Below are 21,065 nucleotides of genomic sequence, written 5' to 3'. Positions count from 1 at the left end.
TCACGTTTCACTACATACTGTAGCACTACTTAACAAGGAAGGAAGCATTTCTCATCAATCTCTTCTTTTTTAGCCAGTACAGCACATTTGAATTCTGTACAATTGAAAACAGCCTCAAAACAAAACAAAAAAAAGACTAAATAAATTAGCATAACATAAACTATAAACCTGTGGACACATTATAAACTCTAAAAGTGTTTGGTGTGACCCCTGATATTCCAAAAGGAAAACCACCTCATTGAAATCAATGAAAGGGAAACATTATTTCAGGAAATCTTTAAGGCAAATGTTTGAGATCTGCTTAAATATGGGGGAAAAAAACTTGTTTCATTATTAACTACAGCATGTTACAGCATTTGGCTGATGGCTAAACATCTGTCCTTTGTTCTGAATATTTTAACATCAGATGACTGAAATCATGCAGAGAGGTGACCGTCTCAGTAGTCATGTATAATGATGGTTTTTACAACTTATTTACAAATACTAAATATTATTTTAATCCTAATCCGTCTCTTAGTCAGTCTTAATTCAGTAAGGCAGGTCTGTACTGCAGTGGTAATAAAATTTCAGATAAATACACAGGTAAAAATAGAACAAAAAATAATTAGAGTTAATCCATATTCATGAATAAGACCATACATTTATTTGTAATTGGTGTCTGTGAATATTTATATTTCCCTAATTTTTCTTCAGGCATATTCTAGTAGTATAGTCTACATATATATGGGGCCACATACAGTACCTGCCTTGTCATTTCTAATTAAAACAGTTTAAATTAATTCAGCTCTATGTGTGTCATATTTGAATATAAATGTGGAATGTTTGCCCCTTCGGCTCAGTCAGTATGGGGCTCTGAGAAGAAGCGATGCCCACCACGCCCGCTGTTAATCTGCTTCCCACTAGCAGAGGCAGCATTGAGCTGTGACAGCACAATAACATTAAAACCACGTCGGTGTAACTGCGCTGCGGTTGTTAGCAAGCGTCAACGTGACGGTGAACTGTCTTCACATGTCCCCAGAAGTTCACCTACTTGTCCTTACTGTCTGTGAGTGCAAGACTAATTCTCTCGGAGTTCTTATCATTGATAAAAACAGCCCGAGGACACTTAAGTTGAACTGAGCTTATATACTTCGCATTACTTGGCAAAGCATTAACTTTAACATTACATTTCCCATGTACAAGGTGTTTGTAGATTTGGCGAGCTTGCCTCTATTGAAATGCTTAATGGTGAGAGCGGTGCAGCAAACACAGCTTGTGGTCTGCCTGTAGAGGTCCACATATGTGGAAATTGTGCAATGCCTTAACACGTAACCAACTCAAACGTATTAAACTTAAATGCATTTGGTGTTTCTTAAAAGATGTTACTGTTGATTGTAATTTAACGAAAAAAATAAATAATTACTTAATGTTTAAGATAGTTCTGTGCGAGCATATAGTACAGTCTTGATTTTTGAACCACACCTCAATTTTGCATATTTTACTTCCAAGGAGCGTGCCTTTCTTGTAATTTCAGAGATATTACCGGTAGCCAAAAAACAGACATATCTTTGCATGATGTGGAGTCTGTGCTTAGAAAATTTGGAATAACTGGAGGATGAAAGTTATTTTAGGCTTTCCAGTCGTTCTGTGTACAGCAGATGAACAGTATCTGAACGTCATGTCCTTAAGAAATAGGAAAACATCAAAGACCTGAAACAGGAGCTGAGAGATGTGTCTGGCACTTAAGTTGATCAATTTACTGTTCACCAAAGCCTCATCAGAAATGGCCTCAATGACCCACTATCCAGTACGTTCTGGAAAGCATCTGATTGGCAGGATTTTAATTTTTCAGCAAGACAATGTTACTAAACACACTGCCATACAGCAAAAGCGTACCTGGATAGAAAAACTCACAGGGGAACACTGTCAGTCAAGTTTGCCTAAGAAAGTTCAGGCTGTGTTGGAGAATAAAGGTAGTCATACCAAATATTGGCTTTCCAGTTAGTTACAAGAAACCATGTTTTTTGCTTTATACTCTATTTGCCTGACTGTTTGCACATGTTTCAATAAATTGCTACACCTGTTTTCCATTTTCCTAGCAAATTATAAAGAAATGAGGGGTGGCTCAAGACTTCTGCTTGCTATTGGATACATGTGGAGCAGGTGCTTTCTTTTTCTAGCATCTTTGAACCTTTAGATATTCAGTACAGGCGATACTCTGGAATTTTCAGAGTTGAAAAATAAATTGATATGAACCTTGAATAGTTCACCCAAAATTCACTTTCTGAAATTTTCTCAAGTGAATGATGAGAAAAGAGATAAAACATCCAGGGTACCCATGTTTTTTCTCTCCTATGGCATTAATGTTGAAGGCAGTTACAGTAAAAGTTATGCTGAACAAAAATGTTGTTTCGGCTTGAAATTATGACACTTGGAGTTTAAAATTCATTTGGTTGCAGTTTTTAACCGATGTGGTTTTCATGTAACTATCCCTGTTTACTTGAAGTTACAAGGCCTCAAAATTACCTGAATTAAAAACTGGCAAATATCAACTCAATGCTTTGTACTTCAAAGGCATGGTAAATATTCATAGTATTAAAGAAATGTTGCATGGCTACATCAAATATACTCATTACTATACAAAAACAAAAAGTTGATTCTGAATTGATTCAGGTGGCAACTGTTTCAGATTAGATTGATTTTATGATGTGGCCCATTAGTGTCTTTCTGTCTGCTGGCACACTCGTAGTCTGTGTTTTAACATATTAGTGTGGATTTTGTGGTGGAGTGTTTTTTCCTGTTTTCAGTGGATGTGACACGTTGCATTCAAGTCATTTAAATAAATCAAAATGTGATCATGAAAATTCAAAAGCCCTTTTGACTTTTTTAAGCATTTGAGCTTTAGCTAGGATTTTATTGAATCCTGTGGTTAAAATTTTCATGATTTAATGACTTTGATATAAAGCAAAAAAAACCAAAAAAACCCCCACGCATGCCCAGCGAAGTAGAAAAATAAGAGTCCAAAAAAGTGTTTTTTTTTCCTTCTTGGATAGAAGAAAAGACATAGCTGTCAAAATGTATCTGCCACAGAAAGAAAGATGAAAAACTTCAATCATAATTTTAAAACTTGGCAGGTTTCAAACACGTTTTGCAAAAAATGGTATTTAAATATTGATATAACAGCAACAGATTTAGATTTTTTTTTTATCTGCCAGGCATGCTCACACCCTTTCCTGTTGTTTCTTCCACTTGTGTCTGTCATCATTTTGTTCTGTGGCAGCAAAATGGTAAAAATAAACCAAGAGTGCGATTTAAGCTGTATTTTGTAAATTGGATATCTAGCACTTCAAAGATGTTGCCGCCATGAAGCTTAACAACTTCTTAAACATTTTCTTTCTTTAACGTCTTCCTGATTGATTAGCGCCCATGAAAAAATGTTGAATTATCAAGTCTCCTTCTGTTAAAAATATCTTTATATTTAGTGTTGAAACGTCAGGAAGAGTTGCCCCCCTGTCTTTATATGCAATGTGAGAAAAGCAGCCATCACATTGACCTTGAAGCAGTCTCATGGAGTGTTTCAGTGGTTGTTTGGCCACGGTCCATTGACTTAGCATGCATGTTTCTTTCAGCATCGCCCTGTTCCTTATTCATAGATGTTTGCTCCACTCACAATTGGGAGCTGTGCAGTGCAACAGGGGGTTACTGTTTCCCACTTGGAGAGCTCACGGGTAACTGAGGGGAGTTGAAAGGTTCAGAACCTTGCATGCTGTAAGTTTCAAATGGCAAAGGAAAACCAATGAATTGAAAATCCACAGCCTTAAAGCATGTCATGTCAAAAATGCTCACAGCATGTGCACATTCTTAACAGAAACCAAAAGTTATTAAACATCCTGGAGTTCAGGTTTGTGTGCTATTCACTGAATCCAGCTGCTGCTTTAAGACTGTGGTTCCCTGTGAATGTCAGGTTTCCAACAAGGAGCGAACAGATAAATCTGAAGGCTTGGAAACTAAGCCGGAGGAGAAGAGAGCAGAATAGGATTTTTCATCAAAACAAATGTGTATTTATTACCGACATTTATGTAATCTTTGTTTTTTTGTTACTTTATTGCTTATTACTTTGAATTGCATCTGTGACTATTATTCAAATAAAATGCAACCCACACCCCGCGATTTCACTTAAACTGTTTATGATGCTATTACCTTGTCACACCCACCCCTAAACAAAGCATTAACCAAAAAAAAAAAAAGAATTATTGTCGGTAGTAAACAGAAGTTATGGGGGAATAATAAACAGCTGTACAATAGTATTTAAAAATTAAAATTGGTGAGTCCTCCTTATCAACCAAGTTCAGTTTGTTTTCTGAACATGGAGGGCTTTCTAGCATCTGGTGAAGTGGCCCTTTGCATTGACTTTATTTGTGGGCGTTAACAGAAAAGGCTTGTGTGCTTTAATGATAAAAACAAGCATTTTTTAAATGTGTATCTCTACATGATATCCTATCTTTCTCTGTGTGCAACAGTCTGTTTTAACTTCTGTCTCCTCTGCCTAGAAAGTTGGCAGTTTGAATACAAAGTTAAAGTTACCATCAGTATGTCTGCTAACAAGGAGCTTTAGTCTGATGTTATTTGCAACTTTCTTTCTGAGTGGTCTTTTTACATGTGAATAAAGGTAACGTCATAGAACAGCCAAGACTTTAAGCAGAGTGAACGGGGTTTTTATCAGAGTTATTTTTTATAAAATCAGGACTTTGGCCTTGAGGAGAATAGGACTGGAAAATGTCTTTAAAGTAAAGGCTGGTTAAAGCCTTGGCTATTCTCTCTGTTGTTGCCCTAGTGAACAGTTGTGTGAACCAAAAGTGACTTCAGAACTGGCACGCACCACACTTCGGTGTAGTTTCAACTTGTCATCCACCTCTTGAATTTTGTAACCAGGCACATGGGGTTAAAGACATATCGGGTCAATCTTTATAGCCACTTCGCTGATATATCAGTACAAGAGCTCAGCAAATCCCAGCTCATACAGAGGGAGATGCTACAACAGCTTGAAAAGATAAAGTGGAGATCTACATTGAGGGATGAAAGATGAAATTGTCCGTGGTTGTTGGTTCAGAGATTTGAGCCTAAAACGTCTCCAAGTGTACAGTATTTCATTATGTTGTTATTCTGGTCCAGACCTTATTTTATGTGGGTTTAGAGAAATCTTAGCAGCTCTGAGAAACATTGAAAAAGAAATTGTAATTAGCAGGGCAAAACAGACGTTAGAAGGAAGCGTTGGCTGTGACTTTTGGTGCAAAAGTATTTTAAACAATCTGCTACAGGGTTTGGTGCCCTTTTGCAAAAGACTGAAAGACTCTTAACTTTTGCATTATGTTGTTCTTTGTGTTCTTTGTTTGTTTTGTAACACGAGCTATACTGCAGCTTATATTTCGCTGTCTGACTAAAAACAGTGAGAGAAGAAAGTTGGGGATGGTAACAGTAGATGTTCAGCTATATTGAGAGTTTTGCATTTCTCAAGGGCTTTCTTTAATTATACTGGAGACAAGCTGACAGTAATTAGAAAGCTGTAAATTGAAGACTTATCAGCAATAAGTCAGAATTGGTCCAAGATTACTCATAATAATGGGGAGAGTTTTTGAGTAAAGGTCTTTTGGGGGAAACCATGCATAATGTCAGGAAAATGTATGGCACGCTTTAATAATATATTCCTATTTTCCAGAGTTATGGGTTACCACACATGCATGACAGTTGACAGTAAATTTCAAAATGTGCATTATTAAAATCTAGCCAGTGCCCAGTGTGGTGCAGTCAGTGTGATGCATACATAGAGCCAAGTATCTGTAAGGTGAGCTGTATGGGCGCTTATGGTAACTTGCCCAGTGCATGAATGGCAGAAATCTACTGAATGAGATGGAAAGTGTCTGTGAGCTTGGCAGGGCATGATTCATTGTGTACATAGTGGGAAATAGGTAGACTTCATTTCAAAGTCAATGCCAAAGCTTAGGTGTGCTCTAGGGGATTTAAAACCACATGCCGAAGTTATGATGGCAGCCTCTCGGGCATCCTGGGAAAAAGAATTGAGACTGTTTTTGTCTCTTGTGCTTTCAAGAGAAATAAATAAGACGTGCAGCATTTACTCAAGATTGCATGTTTTCCCTCACATACTAAGACTTACAGTTGTAGATCAGCCCTGCTGTGCCTGGGATATTTGGGGGATTTTGCTAAATTTTCATTGCCATATTTTGAGATTTGTTTATTTTTTTTATTTTTGAAAATGAGCTAAAATTCTTAATTTATTCTTAATTGGGTTTTTTTTTTTCACATAAAACATATTGGTACATACCAAAGATGTTTTAGCCCTCCATCAAAAAAAAAATTATGCCTGCCATTTAGAAAAATTTAGATTTAATTTACTCCAACTTAAATCAGATTTTTGTTTTGTTTTTAAGAAGAAAATGCAGAAACTGTGAGGTGAGGTGATAAAGATGCTTTACCTCGAGCTACATCCAGACAATCATTTTTATGTGCAGCGTTACACCCAGAGGCCCATTTTGAACCAAGACCAACCCACATTAATGTATTGTTGAGTAAGCTGAAAAATTTAGGCACATATAAATTGCACAGTGAAAATTAATGAAATTCATCAGTTTATTATAAAGAATATAATAGGTTTTTAGTAATTTTATCTTTAAACTGATATTAATGATTTATACTTCAAAATTTCTTTGAACTTTCCTTTCTTCAAGGCTCATTTGTTGAGCAGGGCTTATAGGCATATAGGCAGGGAGTAGCCATTTTCCTGCATTGAGGGCATTGTCTTCATCCATCCATCCATCCATCCATCCATCCATCCATCCATCCATCCATCCATCCATCTTCCGCTTATTAAATTGAGGTTCCAGTCATCCCTCTGCAACCATTATTCAATATCCTTTTTTCATTTCTCTAAGGGGTTAGTTTGTTCAACCTTATGGCTGTTTTGGAAGTTCTGCTTTTTTAATTTTAGCACACTGAACGTCTTTGAGTTATAATATTTTCCTCTCTGGTCCTCCTGTCCATTCGTGGGCAAGATACTGAATACTTAGTTACTCTTTCCCCTCAGGCCAGGTATATTAAAGGCTGCATAATTTATTTTTCATTTTCCCCAAAGAATTACAGAGTCTGCGATCTATTTGTATGTGGACAATCCCCCTTTTCTCTCAAGCTCAAGGTTTTCTTACCACCTGGCTCGTTGGCCAGGTCGGTCAGTATTATTCAGATGCCTCCTTTGAGCAAGCTCCAACTACTGTTTGGAGTGGAACTGATGGTGGTAGTCCTTATTCTGTTCTGGAGAGCTGCTGCAGTTTGAAGGGCCAATCTAAGCAGAACCCACAGCAGGTTGAGAACCCCTTCGTGTGCCACTATGTCGAGCTCACCAAAGCTGAACGGATTAAAAGGACATTGCCAACTGCAGGTTGGATGGATGAATGCATGGATGTGTACCCCATTCGTCTGGTACTCACTGGAGGCTGAACTGAACTGGAAGCTGAATATATTGTTCTTATAATTGCATTATTTTGAAATTAATTTAAAAAAGGACACATGTGCTCCCCCACTTGTTTAATAGCTCAGCTGCTGTTATTGTTTGTGTGTGAATGGTCAAATCAACGCACTCATTGTAGTGATAGCGGCTTTAAAAGAAAATCTGGTTATTTTAATGAATTATAGGACAACACAGTTTTAAAACTGTCTGGAGCTCCAAGAAAGATTACTGATTATTCACTAGAAGGAGGACTGGAAAGGTGCTTGCTTATGCCGCAGTTGTGACTGATCATAATGAGTTTAATGTCTCTGAGGAACTGTGCTGTATGGTGCAGTTAAACTTCTTAAAACTGTGCATATGTTTTTGTCTCTGACACAGCACTGTGCAAAAGCTGGTCCATTAATAACCCATTTAACACTGGGATACCGGAAAGAAGATGATTGATTGTGCTAGCAAATATGGTAATCCACCTAGTGTGGCATAAAGACTGTGTTAGCGGAGAAGTGGAGCAGCAGCTGCTGCAGGCAGGGTTCCTACCTGGATCTGGAGAGTTACGACGCACAGAGAATGAATATGAATATGATCGCATTAAAAAAGTGAGTGCGACTATTAATGCCCTATAGCATAAAAGGACCATAATATGTCCGCAGGGGGTTAGTAAGGCTGTTGATCATTACCAACATTTTAACAATTATTTTTCAGGTTCATAGATCTTTTGAATTTCTAGACTCATTGTTCCGAACAAAACCTCCTACTCGATTATCGAGGCACTTTGAATGTCTGTCCCTCACTACTGCACTGACACACACTGAGGTAGAAGACCTGGCACGACAGTTCATTTACAGAGGCTTAAGCTTTGTTCACAAGGTAGCCACACTAAAGACCAAGGCTTTAACATACAGGATTATACGAATATGTTGTCTAGAAGTTTTTTGTTTGTAGTTAGACAAGTCTCTGTTTGGGGTGGGAGTGGGGTGGGGGGCAGGTGTATATCAAACCTTGAAAAGAACTGGATTGGTTAGTAGGGGCGCTGGCGATGGGTGTAATTTGTGTAGGAGGATTCAAGGCTGTTTCAGAGTTCGATAAAGAACATTGATCTTTTTTTCTTCTAAAGGCCAATGAAACAAAAAGTCTGAAAAATCTGCCAGAGAATTACAGTATACAACACAGCTGTTGAAAATATTTTTAATTAAATGTGTTTTCCACCAAAAGACCAAGTTCTTTATATCTCCTCCACATGACAAAAAAAAAGTAGGTTTGAAATAAAAGGAAGTAATTTCAAAGCAGAAATCCTGCAGGCATCAGGCAACAGAGGAAGGCTTTTGAAGACATGTAAAGTCACAAAAATAAAGTTTCAGTATCTCAGTATCTCAGTATCTCATCACAGTGACACACTGCTCTGCTGGTGCAACCTGCTGACCTCCAGTGAAAAGCGCGTGGACCCACAGAGCTGCCACAGCAGCACCATTGTTGTCTGACTTAGTGTCAGCCCCAAAGAACAAGGAAGCGGGGTCACCATCCTGCTGTCACTCATCTCCCTTCACTGGAGAATGGTTTTGGATGTCTTAGAAAGTGCAGCTCAGTGTTTGACTGTGAAAAAAAACAAGTCAAGTCTTGTCAGATTTATTTATAAAGTGCTTCTGATGGAGGAGATCTTTGCAGTGAGGTGCATAAAAAAACCCGAGGGTGTAAATGCAGATAAAGATGAGGGATAAAAATATGAAGGAACAAATGCACTGCAGGTTTCAACATAACAGTTGTTTAGCGTGTAAGGCGTGTAAGGCGGTATAAGAGGAGTGGTTAACGTATCGTCTTCTCTGGGGATGTCCTGTGCCTTGCTACTTGCTCGAACCTATCCGTTTCACTGACACAGACATTTCCACAGGGCTTGTTTTTTCTTTTCCCCCCCTCCTTTCCTCCACAAGTGTGATTTTGTTTAATTCATGTCATGCAAAGGTCAAACTTGTTTTTACACAGTCCAATGAATAATTGAAAATGCAGTCGAATTGGAGGTGAAAAGTGAATATTCTCACTTTTTAAAAAAAAATATTTCCAGGCTGCATCTGTGCAAAGCTGTGAGGAATCTGTTTTAAGATGTAATCTCTCCACTTCATCACAGTTGCTTGACTTAGACACTCAGCCTAATTAATCCAAAGCCCTCACTTTAATTGCCTTAATATATTGGCTCTTTGTCTTCTTTATCTTGATTTTCTCATGACGTCTATTTCCCCGTAATTGATTTGAAAGGAGATCTAATCTCCCTGCCGAGTGTGGGCCACGTATTGATAGCTTTAGTTTAAATCAGCGACAGTTTTGCGGTTCTCATTGTCTTCACTAATTATTGTGGGCTTGATGTATTGTCTTGGCCAACCATTATTGAACCTGCAGAGTGTTGGAGGAGAGTACGCATTCACCATTCTTGTTTGGTTTTTGACAGGAAAAGACCAATGAAGACGACCAGATGGTGGTCTGCTGCGATTTTGCTGTTGGGGCTCGCTGCGCTTGGCACCAACGGGAGACCCAGCAAGGAGGGATTTGGGTCACCGCCCTATCGACCAGTCGTGAGATTTCGACACAAGGTATTGATTGCCTTTCTGTTTTTTCATGCTGTCCGTAACAGGTCTGTGTGCTTTGGCCAAGTATGAAGCTCATTACACCGGCACCGTCTTCCTACATCATATGACTCTCCTGCGGTTGTTGTTTTTCTGCCCACTTGATGAATCATTATCCCTCCCTCTGAGCCAGAAGACTGTCATTTCAAAAACAACATCAGATTAATGTGAGGAACAGATGAGCAAAGATGAAGACGAGCTTTGAAAGAAGATGCTGGCATGGCATTTTAGCTGAGTGTTTTAAGTAAAAGATGTAATTGAACGCTTATTGACTTAGTAATAGAGGGGAGGCCCCAAAAGCAAATTCCGCCGCTTTTATTAATTTCTTGCTACATCTTAAGGAACAAGATATTTTTTTAAAAAGTTTCTAAAATAAGTAGCATGCTCATTTTTTCTCGTCTGATCCAGTTACAAAACACAGCAGGCATGGATCAATTAGAACCAGACTAGGAAAGAAATTGACTGTTTTGGCAGATGGAGAGTTGAGGAAAACAAATTGTTTTGTCAAGAGGCATTAGTCAGATTGTGGTCCTTCAGTACTCATTTCCCCTAAGCCCCCTTTTTGCAATTATGTTTGCTAGTAAACACTTCTTTCAGTCCAGTCCATGATAAGAATTAGCAGTGACAACAATAGGAGAAAAAAGTTGTTTTCCTTTGTGGGTATTTTTTGTTTTACTTTAAGAAAATCTCTCGTCTCCCGGCTACATTTCATGTTTGTTTATGTCGGTCTGTTACAATCACGTCTGTGTGGAATGAATGGCAAAGACAGTGGTACTAAAGGGCGGGTAGGGTGAGAGGTAGTTAGAAAGAGCGGGAGTCAGAGTGAACAGATGGTAGGAACGTCATTGCGCTGTATCATAGTTGAGTGGGGAGCTGGAAGCGATGCAAAGCTGTTGAATCGACACAATGGTCAAAATCACTTTGACCTTTGAAGAACATTTTTTCACAGCGATGCTTTCTAAACATGTAGACTACACATATCAGCTATTTGGGACTTGTGATTCTTTCTAGCAACATCTAATCTGAAAATTGAGTATTTTAAGAAAGTGAAGCGATTTAAACTTCAATACCCAAACATCTTGTAATATGGTGCCAATAAACTGCAGAGATAGCACTTCTGCCAGACTGCAGTGCTTTATACCAAAGGGAGGCGCAGCAAATGATCCATCATCCACCTCTGCATGGACAGGGATGGATTCCATCTAACACGACCTGGCAACTTTAAAAAAAATCCCCCCAAAAAACGTACCTCTCTAGCGAGTTATATGATTTGTATCTTTCCATATCCTACATATCCGAGGATGAGGCAGAGCAAGAAGAACTAGTTTCCAGGAAAGCAGATGTAATGTCATTTGCTTTAGCTTGTATTTACACTTGGGAAGGAAGGATTTCAGGGATAGCTGGTGATTTTTGAACTGAATTCCCAGACTCATTGTTAAGAACAAAAATATCAACAAGTAGGCAGAGTGGCTTCCAGGCGCCTAAATCTATAAGATTTACTTTTGAGGGCTTGATAAGATGCTTATTTTATGCACTAGTTACATTTGGAATAAAATGAAAAAAATAAAAATATTGTCTAATCCATTCCTCTTTTTGCAGCGAATGTAAAATCCAAAAGTGGAGCTTACTTCTATCCGGGCCTGTGAATAATCCAGAGTTACCTCATCTTACCTTGGGAATGGCTTGATGCTGTTTCATTTTAAAAATATAATTTTTCAGTTTGAGTGGAGGAAACAAAAATACACTCTGTTAAGATGCATTTAATCTGCTGGAGTTCAATCCAACAGTGCTACTGGGCTGTTTTTTTTTTTTTTTTGACAACATTGGATAATAAAGGAGAGAGACAGGAAGGAAAGGGAAGAAGGAATGACGCCAGCAAAGGGCTCATGGTGGAGAGCAACCCAGAGCACTGCAGTAAGAATTAATCTATGTACATAGTGATCTAGCTCTACCTCAGCACTTCCATTAATTCTGATAAAACAATATGCAAACAACAAATTTCTTTGCCTTGTTGGAAATTTGTTTCTTTCCTAGTTTTGGCTAAAAAAAAAGAGTTACACATGTCTTAAGCAGATAATAAATCAGTGGTAAACACTTCCTTTAAATATTAAGAAATGTTAATGTAAGTAATAAAATGCAAGTGTTTCAGTGATATCTAGTTGTAATGAATATGACCCTTTTCACTTGTAGTGTCTCTTTAATCTCTCCACTGCAACACAGTCCAGTATTTCTACTTTCCCATTACTCTCTCTTGTACTGAAGAGAGTGTACTTTCCAATGTTTTGCAGCACCATGTGAATAAGGCAGACATATTTTCTTTAAGTACTTTTAATCTAACCACCAGTACATTTTGAAGCTGCATGGTGCTTTTTTCTTTATTGTATTCAGCAGTACATTATCTCTTATTGAAACTAACTGGTTTAGACTTTGTCTCTTTTCGCTAGTGTGGTTTGGAACTGCAGTGACTTTAATAATTAAGGTAATGTATACCCACATGTAGCGGAAATCTGACGAGAAGCCACAAAAATGATATATGTGCTTTTCCACTCCAGTGAAATTAATGTGCCAGGCGCTGTGATTACATCTCAGAGGAATGTCATTACAGCATCTGCATACCATTACAATTCGTCTTGCGAGAGGACAGAGGTAAACTGCACTCATCTATCTGCCTGTCAAATGAGACTGTGGAAATTTACAGCCCTTTGGTGGAAAAAAAGCCAAAAGTAAGCCCTTTTTCAAATTATGTCATTGGCCTTTTTGTTGCTTAGAGAATTTCTCAGCTCTTGTCTGGACTGCAGAGAGACTCGGGTCATGCTCTTGTCAATAAAGCTGAGCGAGCTGTGTTAACAGTTGTTTCAAAGTGAATTATTGTGGAGAAGTAATATCAAGTTGAAAAACATAGTCGGCTCAAAATAAAAGTACAGTTTAAAAGTAGATGATAAAGTCAATGAGATAAAATAACAATTTCATATTCTCTAATGTGCCTCATTTTTTAAAAAAAACTAAAGCTCTAGCAGTGAAATATAGGGATGGAAAATAGCGAACTGTGCTTTGCTTCAAGCTGGGAAGGTTAATGCGATGTCTTTTCCTGTGCTTCGAAGGACAGCATTTGGCTTGGGTAACGTGATCGGACACAACCTTATAAGCTTTCCTCACAAAGAGTTCAGTCACCACGTGGTCATAAACAGCTGGTCATGTGTTCTACTCCCATGTGTAATTCCCATGGCATTGTTTCAGAAATTCACTGTGAAATCCTTTACATGGGGTCAGGTATAGGACACGGATCCCTGCCTGTAGTTATTATGGGTTTTATTGCATACGCCATTTAAAGTGGTGGTTGTTGCTACTCTTAATCTCCTGATACTTTGAGATCTTTCAGCCAAGGTCTTACATGAAGAGTTTAATTGTAAGAATGATGGAGGGCTCAGTGTGCAATTTGTGAAAATCACGTAGAAGTGCCAGGCTTGCTCAGCATGAGGGACTACAGCAATTTCTGTGAGTTTTTGTCGCTTTGACATCAAGCTGTTATGTCAGGACAAACAAAATGGAAGCAAGGACAACTGTGTGTGCAAAGCCCCATCCATCCTGCACTGGCTTGGCCACATGGCAAATCTAGATTAACAGGGGATAAGCAGAGCGAGAGAGAGAGGGAGAGAGGGAGTGGGGGTGGTGGGCAAATTAGATTGAGATAAAGAGACGGGGAATGGGAGGAACAACAAGATTGAACAGCAAAATTCACAAGAAACAGCTTGTTGTACAGTAGCGTCAGTTAAAGCTGCAACAGGCAACATTTGGCCTAAACGTGACTTCTGTCAGTATTATTTCCCCCTTCGTCTTCCTCCTCCTCCCTCTCCTCCTCAGCTGGTCAGTTTGAGCCCCAACCCTTGTCACTCATCTTGATGAGCTGTCTGCTTTCAAATGGCAGCCAGCCCGAAACTGAGGTAACCAGCTTTTGTATCGTCTCCGCAGGGGCCGAAAAGGCAGAGATGCTGTACGGAGCCAGTCTACTAGAACAATAACAATGTGTTGACCTGTGGTTTTCAAAGTCTTTCTGCTACATGGTTATTTTCCCTGTTCTTTTGGTTTATTTATTAATAGTTGTTACTTGTCAACATGATGAGTCTTAGCAATACAACTACTGGCCTCACCATCCTTTGTCAGAAACAGTTTGAACACAGCTACCCACAGACAATTATAAACGGATAAACCATGAAAAGACAGCAACGGTGTTATGATGCAAAGAGGCAAAATTACACATTTGTTTTCTTGAACTTCTTGACCGTGTGAAGCATTTGTTAGAAATTTAAGTATTTATTTGTCTGGGCATGCTGTTGCAGATACAGATACTGTGCATAATTCTAGCAAGGTACAGGTGCTGGATCTGTGCATTACATTACAGCATATTAAGGAAAAAGAATGACTCTCAATTCATGAAATTTAAAATAATCTACTGGAATATGCACATGTCTGTTTTTGTTCACCTGTGTACATTGTTGTTGGATGACCTTACATCAGCCCTGGCAAAAATTGGATTCAGCTCTGTTGTTTTGTCACTCTTCTCTATTGGTCAAACAAATAAACCAGTCTTGCTCATAAGGAATAGTACTGCGTACCGTATTCTGGTCACTTGTCATACTGGTATGTTGCAATTTGTTGTCATATGTTTCCAGATGGAGTGTATTTGGAAGTTGGTGGTCTGGAGAAGTGAGGTTTGTGAGATCTGAAGCGGGAGAAAGAAAAGACAAGGGGGAGGTGTTGCTGGTGGAGTGAGGATGGTTGAGAGACAGTGAGAAACACAAAAAGGGGAGAAAGAGAGATAGATGTAGGCGGTCAGCCAGCTAGCTGTGACACGAGCAGATGAAGCACGAGTTGTACAGCTGGGTGCTTCACTGTCCCCGGAGTCTCGGGGCAGAAGAGACAGGCCTGCCAGTGGCTCAGGAGAAATCACTCTCTTCAAACGAATGAAGTGTGAACATTGTCTGCTATATGCAAATAAGCCCTATTTGATATCTTCCCTACCTGTAGTGCAATTCTAAATGTCAGCTCCTCTAGTGTGTGTGTATGTGTGTGTCTGTTTGGTGGGAGGGTTATACAAAGAATGTCAGAGAGCCACAGGTGTTTTCTCTGATTTGTATCTGATGGTCAGCAGTGTTTCCTGAAACATCCAGAAAGATGATGAGCAGAGAAAGCTGTTACCACATCACAATGTTTAACTTGAGCTTTAGTGATTGCTGGGTGATGTGCCTGCGCATCGAAGAAACCACGTGATGGATTTTCCATATAATGTCATAGCCACATTGGGGACTGTCAGAGTTATGTATTCATCCTCAACTTTCACAAAGAGAAGGCTGACATTTGTGGTATGTCTTGAAGACCATTGTCATTAGGAATGCATGGATTGCAAATTCTGGAAACATACCAGGGTAAAATCAAACTTGGACCCACTGCTAGTGCTTTGTAATAAACATGGTAAAGAAACTGTGCAGTTAATAGTAACCACTAAACACTAAGTTACTAATTTTTGGTAATTACTGGTACAGTTACATGTGTTATGTGTTCCTATTGATATTTATACATTAATATTTTGTCATTATAATTAAGAACTAAGAAAATGTAATTGTTTTTCACACTTTTTTGTATTATGTGTTTATTATTTTTTAATAAAAATCAGTTAACCTCTTTTAGATATTGTTTACAATAAATCACTATATCAATATTTATTAGATTATCAATCATATGGATGTTCTTTTGTGTGGGGTAGGGATTTCATTAACAGCAGGGCTCAGTATGTACAGACCCAGTATAGTCTAAATAAAAATATGACAATGTCAAATGTATACACATGGTACCCAGGAAGCAAGATAAGCTGTGCTACTCCTTCAGTCAGAATTGATATTTAAAGTCACATCTCTTGGATATGCTTACCCATATATCTTTAAAACACATTAAGTGCATAATATCCTGTTTTTTAATTGACAGGTAATTAATAGCGCATTAGGAAGAAAATGCACAGTAGGTCGATTTCTGTGCAAACTGAGAAAATGGGTAAACTGCTGTTTTCTTCATGCATTCAGGGACCACAGTTCATTATTGACTGTAGACCCGTTGCATAATGCATCTTCCTCATAACGCCACCCAGCTCGAGCTGCTAGAAAGAGAATCTGATTTTTCTGTACAAGAACGAGAAGGATGAGCTATGCAGATTTCACTGTAGAGAAATCAAATATTTATGCCTCTTTCTTTCGCATTCATGGTTTCTGGAGAGCAGTTACTTAGAATAGTAGTCCTGATAGCAGCATTTTCTACAACTATGCTCAATAAGCATGCAAATCTGTTAAAGCGCGGCTACTCAGAAGGTCCTAGTTGTTTGCTCTTTGGTATATTTGTAATATGTTTTTTCTTTTTCTTTTTTTTTACTGCATATTTTTTTCTGTTACACTACATTTATACATTTATTTGTCAATTGAAGAAGCATCTGGACTACTAATTTGGTTAACTTGTTCAAAAAAGAAAGTTAAAACACTTGGATACAATGATCTAAATAGATGTAAATAGATATCAGAAGCTAAAGAAACATATCTAATGACTAAAAGCAAGAAGAAGTCAATAATATGTATTAAATAATATGTAAGTAAATAAAATCTCAGAGCTTAAGGTTTGTCTGTTATCCGTGTAAGTGAGTCAAATTGCCGTGTAAAGGTACACTGTTGTTTGGGTTGTTTATGCAATATTATTTGACATTCAGACATTCAGAGTTCTTGCATTCAGAATGAAGTCCTTAGGCTTTGTGTGATGATTGCATTGAGATGTGAAACACCATTTTTCAGAAGAATGTTAATATACTGAATGGACTGCAGAATGTCATTCATCTAATACAAGGACATGTAACTGCACTCATTTACCTTAATGTTGTAGGTTTTGATCTCATAGATCTTATCTCTGTTTTCTTTTTTGCTTTTCCAACAGGATGGCGTTCCAGAGAACCTGAGAATAAAAGGTGAGTTTCTGCCTTTGATTCCTCCTTCTTCCTCCTTCCTTCCTGTATGTCAACATGTTGTGTACAAGGGGAGGGGTTGTTGAAGCTACAGCCTAAGTGAAGCACTTTTGCTTTTTTGTAGTATAAAATATTTATGTAGCCTTTTTTTTAACTAAAAGACAAAAAAAGAGCACATTTGATCAAAAACACCACAATAAGAAACCTACTGGGAGCATAACACTCTCTCATCTCCTCTTTCTAAAATTTTATCTCCTACACCAAAAAGATTTCATGCAATGGTCACATTCTTGTACAAAGCTTGACTTTTCACTTATCAAGATATATTTAAACCCTAAATGAATATTTTATGTTACTAAACTAAAATATACAGTAGCCAGCAGCCATTAAATAACAAAACTATCATCAGACACCAAACTGATAAAAGTCGTCGTTCTGAACGCAAACAGGAAAGACGAAAATCCAAAGACAACAGCAATAAAAAAGTTCTGTTTGGATTCCTTCAAAAACTGAAGTTATCAGGTCTGTGTGCAAGAAATCTGGTTGGTATTTTTTTGCTTGAAATGCCTGTGTCTAATTGTAATACTATGAATTGTGACTAAGCTTGTACAAATGTTGAAAAAAAAAAGTAGACCTCAACCTAAACTTCGTCAGCTGCATGAAAACATGTTTTCAAGTTTTTGTTTGGAGACATTTTGCAGACCCTCCGCCAACATGTTTTGTATCTGCTCAAAATAGTTTTTTTTCACCAGTATATAGAGGGTTTTTTCACATTATACTATAGACATTTTTCACTCATTTAACCTCCTGCAATGCCAGGAGAATTAGGTCTGAGGGTACCTTTTCACACATGTAGCACATAAAAAGGATAGTCCACAAATGTATATAGTCAGGAAGGGTTTAGGGAAGCGGTGGTGTGGTGAGTAGTAAATACAAGGAAGGGAATGCAGATCAACGGGTAGCTAAGATGACTGTTTGAATCAGACATGTTACATACAGCTCAGCTGAGTAATATCTATAAAAGTTCAGTGCTGCATTGCATGCTTGAAAGCAGATTAAGTGAGCACTAAATGGTTATACCCTTCAGCGTCTATAATGGGAGGTTTTCTCATACTTTACTTTCAGCTGGGTGTTTTTGTGCAATGAGATATGTTACTCTTGATATGCTCAGTCCATGAAAGTGATTGAATTATATTTCCATAACAAGGAGCCGTGTGAACAAGTTAAAAATGCAGCGCAGAGTTTTCAATAAGCCATTTATCTTTAACACCAAATGCAGTCGTTCTCAGCTTTAACAAAAAAATTTGTGCCGTGAAGGTCCAGCAACCTAAAAAAAGTTGGATAACCTTAACTTTAAATGTAATTTTTTTAAAATGTACTCAGGACACACACACAGTATATTAACCAGTTATTGCATCGATAATGTTCATTTGAGTTTAATGTGTGGCTCTGTTCATTTGCAAAACTTTTCTCTTGGTCAGACAAATCGAAATTTGAAATTCTCTTTGGAAAAACATGCATGTTGCATTCTCAAGACCAACGAGGAGAGGAACCATCCAGGTTGTTATCAGTGCTAACTTAAAAAACCTGCATCTCTGATGGGATGGAGGTGCAACCTGTACATATTGCATTCTGTTTTTACGTACATTTTCCACCGTGTCCCAACCTTTTTTGGAACTGGGTTTCTATAAAATGGTAGGAAAAAACTGATAGTTGCAGCAGTACTTGGCACTATTATCTCCAACCAGCTTCAACTACCTCTGTGGATCTGGACAGTGGTGATGCATTAATGCACCATGCTCTTCTTGCTGGTTGACAGATACATCTCATCTGTCAACCCGTCACCTTTCTAATGTCTTCTCTTTCTCCTCTAAACAAGAGTCAATGTCAGGCAAAAGGTGGTCCTGCTGCCCAACATGCCTGCCACTAAGTGTTTGAAAGGGGCGCTAAATGGACATCTCCCCATTTTTCCTTGCCAGGGAAGGTCGAAGCAGTAATTGTAGAGGGTGCATTACCATAAAGGGCGGCCCCAGCTGTCTGCTGTGATTCACTTTAATGCACCATGTTCTGTAAGCCGAGAGGGGAGCTCTCACTTTGGCCAGTTTTCAGCAAACTCATTTCCAGCCGCGATAACGAGAAGGCAAGCAAACTGTAGGGAAAATCATAAATTATTCAAGTATCACCATGTACATTGGAGCCTTCTCGTTATTGTGAAACTGAGGTTGATTTAGCATTAAAAGGCCCAGTTTTAGAAGCTACGTCAAAATTAACGGATTGAATAGACATCTAGCAAGTCAAGATCAGAATAAAAGTCCCCCCCACCAAATTTAGTTTATAAAGCTGTTGTGGTTTCATGTCACCTGGTCAACTTTGAGGTAACCAGCAATCACATACATTTATTAGTTTTAAGATGTAGTTACAGGGCAGACATCTGGAGCAGGGCACTTACCTAATTAATGTTTCCTTCACAAATATAACTTGATATTTCTTACTTTAATTAACAGAAGCCACACCGACTCTTCCTGTATACTAAAACAGATGAAAAAGTGTGTTTATTATTCAGCTTTACCCTCACAGAAAATAAATATGCTAGAGTAGAGTATTTTAAAGATGCCACTGTTTATCTCTGGGTTTTCTACAGATCCACTGAAATACAACAACAAAGTCTAATATTATCCACAAACATGGTTATAACAGGAAAAACCCCATGCTTTTTAATTGTGACTCTTTAATGTGTTGTACTGATTGATGTTGTTCTAATACATAAAGTCATGGTAATGCACAGTAAATCTGACAAATTGTAATGTATAGAAAATATGTTGAATATAATCATAAGAATACAAAAAAATACAGATCCAGAAGTTGAATTTGACTTTTTTTGCAGTTGTAGCTTTTATCTTAAAAACTGAACAGTTTGGTGTAGGTATACCAGTAGAAGCTCTAAATAGTGCAAATAGTTAAAGCACAGATCAAAGTGGTAAAAGTGTCTTCAAAATCCTTGGTTTGTCTGAGCAACAGTCCAAAATACAAGACTTTACTGTCATGTGCGATAAAGAAATTGTCAAATATTGCTGTAGATATTATTGCACTGATGAATAGCTTTTCTCTCATAGTTTATATCAGTAACTACTACGTTACTGATATAAACTGATATTTTATAAAATGTCCAAAATGTATTATACAATCTCATCATTGTTCAATATGAATTCTCATTTTTTGATTTTAAGAAGAATTATAAAGGTGCAAGAATCCTATTTTAAAATGCTTTCCCCCTCAGTTTCACAACTAGTTTTGTTGTGTGGTTTATTGAGAAATTCTCTCTGTCTTTTTCCATGTTCATACATACTTGAATGTGTTCTCTTGTCTGAGACTGTTATATTTTTTTACCCTGTGATATACTGGCGACCTGTCCAGCCCTGAACAAGATGAGCAGTTTGTGAAATGGATGGATGAAAATTACATTCCTGCATTTACTGTGGATGCCAAAGCAAAACAAAAAAATCATAGATGGAATGAATGAAGCGCCTTATAAACTCGAACTGAATGTCAGCAAGGAAGAGACAAATGCCAAACGTATTCCAGGATGCTCGGTAATTGGAGTCCCAGAACGAGCACATACCACACTAAGCGAGCTTGTTATGCATACTACAGGAAGACCTTGGGCTGCTGGTGAAATGCAATTTTACAAAATAAATGGGCTGATTTAGTCATATGAAAAATGTGATTGAGCTTTTTAAGATTGTCTTCCCATTCTCATTACATGTAAGAAATGTCATTGGTAGCAGCACTATTAAGATTAATGACTTTTGCTGGTGTAGTGTATAAACAAGACACAGTAAAATTAACTTGCTGGTGTTCAGAGAACCTTGTTTTATTTAGCCAACAATTGATTTTCTTTCATATTAAGATGTATGATTCCGATATTAAAAAGCTTGGTCAGAGAGAGGGGAATAATGTTTTG

General features: G+C 37.9%; 1 protein-coding gene across 1 annotated transcript in view; it reads left to right on the top strand.

Annotated features, from left to right (window-relative positions):
* The first annotated feature begins 286 nt into the window (after positions 1 to 286).
* fstl5 (follistatin-like 5) overlaps positions 287 to 21,065 on the top strand; it is a 183,255-nt gene continuing 162,476 nt past the window's right edge. The window contains exons 1-3 of the mRNA XM_085360253.1: positions 287 to 307; positions 9,934 to 10,077; positions 17,077 to 17,107. Of these exons, the coding sequence (XP_085216379.1) occupies positions 287 to 307; positions 9,934 to 10,077; positions 17,077 to 17,107 (196 nt within the window). The remainder of the gene's footprint in view (positions 308 to 9,933; positions 10,078 to 17,076; positions 17,108 to 21,065) is intronic.

This window comes from Diplotaxodon limnothrissa, linkage group LG2, assembly GCF_057381915.1.
Source record: "Diplotaxodon limnothrissa isolate DT_005_m linkage group LG2, D_limnothrissa_male_GT1.1, whole genome shotgun sequence".
Classification (NCBI taxonomy): domain Eukaryota; kingdom Metazoa; phylum Chordata; class Actinopteri; order Cichliformes; family Cichlidae; genus Diplotaxodon; species Diplotaxodon limnothrissa.
The sequence above is the reverse complement of the archived record's forward strand: the minus strand, read 5'-3'. Positions and strand labels throughout refer to the sequence as shown.